Raw genomic sequence first — 8,306 nt, forward strand, 5'->3', positions numbered from 1 at the left:
AATTAATAACTTTTAAGAGCATCTGCAATAGATTCTTTAGAATGGGAATTTTGTCTCTATCAGATCTTCCAAAATCTTCTCTAAAATAGAGATACTATTTTTCACTCTTCCTATCAATGAGAATCTTTGAACTTAAATGTAGTAGAGAAAAATAATATTTTATGAAATGAATGAATTTAATATTATAATTCATATATAATCTCCAAAAGGGAGAGATTGTTGGAATTGAATATAAGAAGGTGTTTGAGATTGCTTATTTGAAATAACTTATACTTTTTATAAAAGTTTTTTATCAACTTATTATAATTTAGAATGGTTTAACTTCTTCAAAAATTTCTTATTACCGGTTTGATACATGTATAAGCTGTTTATCCAAACACTCAAAAATGTTTATTACTGGTATCACACCGGAATAAGTCAATAAATTGTTTTTATAAGCAAACCCAAACACCCCCTAAATTTTCTTTAAAAAATTTAACTTTTGAATTTACATTTTAAATAATCTATTAAAAATGTTGTCATACTATCTCCAACAAATTATATTAAACATAGAAAATTAAAATTCTCATGATATTAATGCTCCAATTTAAATAGTTCTCTTAAAAAACATACGAGAGAAGATAAACTTCTCTAAAATTTAATGCCAAAGAGAGAAATAATTTTTCAATTATTTTCCATCACATTTATTATTATTTTATATAATTTTTTTTTAAAAATAAATTAAAATAATATTACGAAATATTTCAATAATATAATTAATATTAAATTAAATATGTTAAAATTAAATATAATTTGTTTTAAAGTCCTTTGTTTTAAACTACTAGTAAGGTATACTGATGTCACAATGTACATCCTGATTTAAAACCGATAACTTAAAACGTCAATTTTGTTTCATTTTTCTTTTGTCTATTTTGATGATAGTTGTATATCTGTACAATGTAACTCGATATAAAATTTTAAATATACGTAAATAAGAATATCTAGTATAGATTTGTAAACCTAATTTTTTATACAATAATCTGTATACATATTTATTAATATAGTATAGATTGGTACCTATTTATGTTGTTTTATGATATTGTTAAATCTAGAAATTTTTAATAATGAGCTTATTTTGAAGGTATTGACAAGATAATTATAATGATATAATGTATATAAAAAACATATTTTTGTATATTTTAATTAGTATATGATTATATGTGTTAATATAATAAACTTGTGTAAAATAAAAAATAAAAAAATAAAATTTTGAGAGTTGTAAAGTAAATTAGACAACTAATTATAAGGGTATAAAGTGTTAAAATAGTTTACGAGAGTTTCCTCATGATTCAAAATACATTCAAAATGACTCATTTATACCCTTATAATTAATCGTCCAATTTACTTTATAATATTTACTTTTTCATTTTATACATTTATTATATAATCATATATTAACTAACATAAATAAATAAAAAATACGTTGACCCAAATAAATTTATAAGAGCAATTTAAATAAAGAATCATCCAGTTTTTTATAGGAGGTTATCAAGAGAAATTAAACTCAAATGATCATTTTCTATATTCAAATTAGCCTTATAATCATTTCTCTCATATGTTGACCCAAGTGTCACTACATCATGCAATATCCATTGCGGAACTAGCTAAAAGACAAAAAAAATGTCAAATTTAACCGGTTTACCGTTGTAATTGTGGACCTGGCCGTCACAATTGCATATCTGACCGTCACAATTACATATATGTGTTGAATTTTTGGCCTTTAGCTAGGTCTGCAATATTACTGACTTGGATATTCTAGAAGTGGTAACATTTGAGTTAACTGAAGGAAAATGTGAACCAGTCTTACCTTCTTTTTCAACATTTTGATCCATGGTCAATGCTGCACCACCTACCACTCATGGATGCTCTTAATTCTGACAGAAGCTCTATCTGGCACCATGACTGCAGTATGCAATTATTTATGTGAATTTCTCTCACAAAATTAACAAAATAAAACCCTCTAATTATCAATCTAATTTCTTAAAAGTAACTAAGGAGAGGTTCATGTTTTTAGGGTAGCATATGCAAGTAGAGGTTGCTAAAAATGGGCCCGGGTTCGGTCCCCGTTACAAAATAGTAATCTTGTAACTGGTTCCATCGTAATTGGTCTTAGTCCTGATCCAAATATGAAGGCTCGATTAAGATGTATGAGGCTCGGTTATGAGAACCGGTTTTGGTCCCAGTTCCGGGCTGGGCCCAAACCGGTCTTATATAAAAAAATTAAAATGTGATTTTTAACGTAATCTTTTTTTTTTTTTGAATTTTTTTGAAAAAATACAAAAGTATTATTATAATACACTTGAAAATATGTAATTGCGTTAATAGAATACACATTAAAAAATACGTTTTTACGAGAATTATGCACGTTTATGAGTTGATATCTTCCTCGATACACCATATGACTTATATATTGTGAATAGAGGGTAAATGGGACGATTAAATACACTTAAAAATACGTGTTATTATAATTTTGTAATTGATTTTCAATCAAAAAATTAGAAATATCTTTAAAAATACATTTTTTTTGGAAAATAGGGCTTGGCCTTCTTTTTCGACGAAAACCATAACCGGTCCTTAACTGGTCCCAATCGGTCCGGACCAGACCGGTCCTCCGCCAATCCTGGGCCGGAACTGACCCATTTGGCCATCTCTATATGCAAGACAAGATTGGATTAGACGGGCATAATAAAGGTTAGGATTAGATAGGACAAGATTTAATCTATCACTGCTCTCAATTTCAATAGTTGATAACCCCTCTTGACCTTCACTATAAATTTGATCTACAAAATACATCATCGATCTCAATTTTACAATTATAAACATAGATGTATTACTATAATATTTATATCCAAAATGCATAAAAATACTATGAAAAACAAAACAAAGTCACTAACTATATTCATAATGCATAAAGAAATATAATTACAAAATATACTAAATACATAAAAAAACATACTAAAAANAAAGATGTAAAATTAAAACATAAAGATATAAAACAAATTAATTCATAGATATTTATGATATTTATTCGTACGATTAAATGTAAAAATATTTAATATTAAACTTATTTTGAAGGTATTGATGAAATAATTGTCATCATATATACTTTGTAAAAAAAGGAAAAGAGGAACGTAATTTTTAATGTATTTTTGTTCATATGATTATTTATGTTAATATAACAAGAGTAAGGGCCGTTTACACAATTGCTTATTCGGTAAGCGCTTACCGATAAGAGTCAACACTATGATTTATTTTAATACGTAAGATTTTAGTATATCAAAACATATCAAATATAACACTTTATTGGGTAAACGCTTACCTGGGTAAGAGTCGTCATCTTCATTTACAGAGTAAGACTCTTCATCATTCTCATCGCTCTTTCCTGGTAAGATTCTTTACCATTATCATGTTCATCCGATGAAGAAACTTATCCGGTAAGTACTTATCAAGTAAATGTTTAGTTAACGGACCTAAAAATATAAAATAAATTATAAAAATATAAAATGTAATTTAAAGATTACAATTTATTTAAAAATAAAACTTGATATATATATATATATATATATATATATATTAAGCTTACAAATTAGTAGCTCTTAAATTTGAAAATTAAACATCAAAAAGAAAATCCAAACATATGGTTTAGCCAACCATCTATAAATATGCCAAAGATTAGGGGGTCTGGGTACAAAATTTCCGAATTCAATGATCCAAGGAAGAAATTGGATCGACACAAAGTGCTGTCAAGATTATCGGATAATGCATTGTTTGGGTTGACGTGGGAAAGATAAAGATGCTTGCTTAGCTTTTGATTTTGAAAGGGTTTTACATTCTGGATCGTAGAAACAGGGACGACGATACACAACCCAAAACATGAAGATCATGGTGGCTATAAAACGAGTAGTTGACTACGCCGTCAAAATCCGAATCAAATCCGACAAGGTAAACACCTCAGGATTCAAAACCCAAATCCTCAATTTCCCCCAAAATTCAAATTTCTCATTGATTTAGCTCAAAATGTTATGTATAGACCGGAGTCGAGACGACCAACGTGAAGATGTCGATGAACCCTTTTTGCGAAATTGCTCTTGAAGAAGCACTTAAAATCAAGGAGTCTGGATTTGCTTCGGAGGTGATTGCGGTCAGTATGGGTCCAGCTCAGTGCGTCGACACTCTCCGCACCGGTCTAGCCATGGGTGCGGACCGTGCGATTCACGTCGATGCACCAGCTACACTATTCCCACTTTCGGTTGCTAAGCTTCTTAAAGCACTTGTTGAGGTTGAAAAGCCTGGACTTCTGATTCTTGGCAAACAGGTTATTTTTTCTATAGATTTAATTTAATACAAATGGTTTTTTTTTATGGAATGAATTTGTGGGGTTGTTATGTCGATATTGAAGTATTTCTACTCTTTGGAGTCTGAAAGGCTTAAAGATTGTGTGAATCATGTCGGTCCTTGCATTCTATGGTCTAATTCGATTATGTGTTTTAAGTTAATTCTACCTTCATGGTTTTAAGATTGCTTCTGCAAATCATTTGATTGCATGAATCTTAAAATCTTTTAATGATTACTCTGAGTGCTTCTGCGATGAGAAACGGATTAAGGGTCAGTTCGAATTAGAGCAAATTGTTGTTGGGATCTGCTAATTAGATCCCAGTGAATGTGGCCTTGAAGTTATATATTATGTCATACAATTTGGGGTATAGGAAGGTATCAAAGCTATGGCATGATCTCTGTGTTTTATGCGATATATGATGCTAGTTGAAGGAGTAATTTTGATCTATAACTGCATATGTTACTTGTTCTTGAATATGGCTATGCAGAATTATGGGTTGGATCATAAGTGTTTTTGACTGTTAAATGATTTTTAAGGAGGATCTACCAAAGATTTAGCTGTTTTGCTTATATGTATTTGTCCAAAGGGGTATGCCTTTTCTTTATTTCTTGAGCAGCCTCGGTTTATATAGATTGTTTTGCTAGTACTTCTTTCTATTTGTGTTGATGTTGTTTACTCGTATCTAGCTTCTTTCAAATTTTAGCATATATGTACTTCTCCCATTCACAGACTTTTAACCGGCTTAGGTCTGCATACATCTTACCCCTAGAACCCACATCCGGATGGGATATACTTGGCTCATTTGGTTTTATGTATTTTATAGTTTGGTGGAGTAATTATGAGATGCTGACAATTGAATGTGTAGGCAATTGATGATGATTGCAATCAGACAGGGCAGATGGTAGCTGGGCTTCTAAACTGGCCTCAAGGGACCTTTGCTTCCAAGGTTAGTGCAGTGCCATCAAGCCGACCATAAATTCTTCTAATTGATAATAGTAATCTGAATCCCTAATTCAGCTAGTTAATTTCTTATGTAGAATGCAATGATTGATGAAACCCCATTCTATTTTGGGGGAGCAAAGTGCATATTTGAATATTCGGATCGCCATTTCCATGTTTACCATTATAATCCAACACTTAAATACACTACTCCCACAAATAGAGATTCATATACCCATAGGGTTGGTTTCCGGTTAGAATGGAAGTTATGGTGATAAGGGTAAAAATGGATCTCTACCCTTAGATCGATCCTAATTGATGATCAACACTAATCCGGTGCACAAGATGCACCGGATCAATTCCCGTGATAAATGCAATTCATGGGGTGGGAGTGAGATTAAAAATGATCAAGGGTCCAGATCCCTTCTTGATGTTTGGTTTGATTTATTTGATCAACTAATCTTTCTCTATTTAAAAAGATGTGAATTTTTTCTTAAAAACACTTGTGTCCTATTAATTAGGACATCCTTGATGCTTTTACATAATGTTTTCTCTATTTATAAAGAGAACCTATATAAATAAGTGTATATATATATACATATATATAGTAGAAGGGTTGGGTTCACGTGAGACCAGGCTGTTTCCGTGAGACCATATTTTTACACTTGAAACTTCACAGCAAAAACACTGTGAAGGTTTAAAAAAGTCGAACCTTCATAGCAAAAACACTGTGAAAGTTACCTTCACAGCATTTTGCTGTGAAGTTTCAAGTGTAAAAAGCTGGTCTCACGGGTCTCACAAAAACAGGCTTGTCTCACGTGATCCCAAGTCTATAGTAGAAACCTAATGCTTTATGGTGGAACATAAATGCTGATCATACCCATCTTGCTGCACATGCAGTCAAGTTCTTATAAAGATTTCTCATAAAAGAAATCCTAATTTACAATCGTAATGTATGCATGATATTAATCCTTTGTTGCTTTCGGAAAAGTTCGTTTCCTCTTCATATATGAATAATGGTTGGTTTTCATCACCTACTCTTCTTAAATATTTTTATGCTCAACTTCATTTTCTTTTGATTCTGCTTCTCAAGGTGGTTCTCGACAAAGAGAAGAACGTAGCAACAGTTGATAGAGAGGTGGATGGTGGGCTTGAAACGTTGTGCTTGGACTTGCCAGCGGTTCTCACGTAAATCTTTATTCTTCGTTCGACCATTTTTTTTGGTTCATCATATGTGGAACTCATGTAAATCTCTCTTTAAAAGAGGCTTTATAGAGACAGAAAGGTTCCTATATATATATATAGAGGTTAGCACATAGCCAGATATGAGACTTCAACACACCCCCTCTAACAGAGGCTAGATGGTGCCCTGAGAAGAACATAGGCTATATATATATTTTGTATCTATACGAGCCAACTTGTGATGTTATGAAATGCAGGGCGGATTTAAGGTTGAACCAACCGAGATATGCAACGCTCCCGAACATAATGAAGGCGAAATCGAAGGCGATAAAGAAAATGACAGCAGAGGAATTGAAGGTAGAAATGAGGTCTGATATGGAGGTTGTTCAAGTGATAGAGCCCCCAAAGAGAAAGGCAGGGGTTATTGTTTCTTCCGTGGATGAATTGGTAGACAAGCTTATGAATGAAGCCCATGTAATCTAAACGCATTATGTATTATCTTTTCTCATAATCATGCTTCGATTCTTCTTCAAAATATATACTTATAATAAATAAGTAATTCGGGTGACACGTGTCATATTATGGTAAGTCGGTTTTCTTGTTTTTACGCCTAAACACGTATTTAGACATAATTTACATTAGTGGTTTAATTAGACTTTTTTGAACGAGTCAATACACAATTTACATTAACAGTTCAATTACATTTATTTAATTGACATGTGTCATCTTATTCAATCAAATCCACTATTTTAGGATGCAAATGATTTTATTCTTGGGTTAATTAATTTTTGTAGTAAATAATTCTTGAAAAAAATGGTTTTTATTTCTAAGTTTAAATTTAATTTATTGATATACTTACATTTATAAATTCAATTTTATTTTAGGGTTAACTTCATTTTATTCTAAAGTTAATTTACTAAAAAGTTTTATTTCATAGTTATTTCAAGAGAACAAGTTTGAAGTTATTCTTTAGAGTTAATTCACCTGAACTCGGAAGTTTGTTATTTCAGACATAGCTCACTCGAACTCTAAAGTCTTCTTTTTCAGACTTAGAAGTCTGAACTCTGAATTTTTTTTTATACTTAGAAAAAGAAGTCTGGAGTCTTCTTTTTCAGACTTAGAGGTCTGAACTCTGAAATCTTCTACAATTCTGAATAGTACAAGTCTGAAGAGTAATTCTTCAGAGTTAACTCACTCGAATTCTGAAGTCTTCTTTTCAGGCTTAGCTCACCTGAACTCTAAAGTCTTCTTTTCAGACCTAGCTCACCCGAACTCTGAAGTCTTTTTTTTTCAGACTTAGAAGTCTGAACTTTGATTTAAGGGGATTGATTTTTTACTTCAGAGTTATTTCAAGAGTACAATTATGTAGAGTCATTATTCAGAGTTTTATTTTAGAGTTATTTCCATAGTACAAGTGTGAAGAGTCATTCTTCAAAGTTCGCTCACCCGAACTCTGTAGTCTTCTTTTCCAGATGGAGCACGATGTAGAGCCTCTGCATAGTGCATGCAGAGCTTCTGCCTTGCCTATACAGAGCTCTGAAGTATGTAGAGTTTTACTTCAAAGTAATTTTAAGAGTACAAGTCTTGTAATAAACTTATCTAGACTTTGAAGTTAAGTCTCTAAGACTTAGACTTAGTCTTGTAAGCTAGAGCCCCTTTGGCTGGTTTGGCTTCTGGGAACCTTGAAAAAATATTCCAATCCATCATAATGGAACCAGAGGGGATCTAGTTGATCTTCATGTTTAAACAAAGTGTTGGTCCCAAAAGGGTCTACAAGAATACTAAACAGTTTGTAGAAGGGGGGGGGGGG

The 8,306-nt window shown here is 31.7% G+C and overlaps 1 protein-coding gene across 1 annotated transcript; it reads left to right on the top strand.

Moving 5' to 3' along the window:
- Positions 1-3,762: 3,762 nt before the first annotated feature.
- On the top strand, positions 3,763-7,064 carry LOC112503553 (electron transfer flavoprotein subunit beta, mitochondrial). Its single transcript, XM_025107573.1, has 5 exons — positions 3,763-3,981; positions 4,070-4,354; positions 5,241-5,321; positions 6,408-6,502; positions 6,754-7,064. Exons 1-5 carry the CDS (start codon positions 3,913-3,915, stop codon positions 6,977-6,979), a joined length of 756 nt encoding a protein of 251 aa, XP_024963341.1. The 5' UTR covers positions 3,763-3,912; the 3' UTR covers positions 6,980-7,064.
- The last annotated feature ends 1,242 nt before the right edge of the window (positions 7,065-8,306 follow it).

The sequence above is a fragment of the Cynara cardunculus genome, unplaced genomic scaffold (assembly GCF_001531365.2).
Source record: "Cynara cardunculus var. scolymus isolate 2C unplaced genomic scaffold, CcrdV1 Un_Scaffold_3226, whole genome shotgun sequence".
Lineage (NCBI taxonomy): Eukaryota > Viridiplantae > Streptophyta > Magnoliopsida > Asterales > Asteraceae > Cynara > Cynara cardunculus.

Coding starts and splice junctions, on each gene's coding strand:
- LOC112503553 (XM_025107573.1), top strand. CDS start 3,913: ATGAAGATCATGGTGGCTATAAAACGAGTAGTTGACTACGCCGTCAAA. Junction 3,982..4,069: donor TCCGAATCAAATCCGACAAG/GTAAACACCTCA, acceptor TGTTATGTATAG/ACCGGAGTCGAGACGACCAA. Junction 4,355..5,240: donor TTCTGATTCTTGGCAAACAG/GTTATTTTTTCT, acceptor TTGAATGTGTAG/GCAATTGATGATGATTGCAA.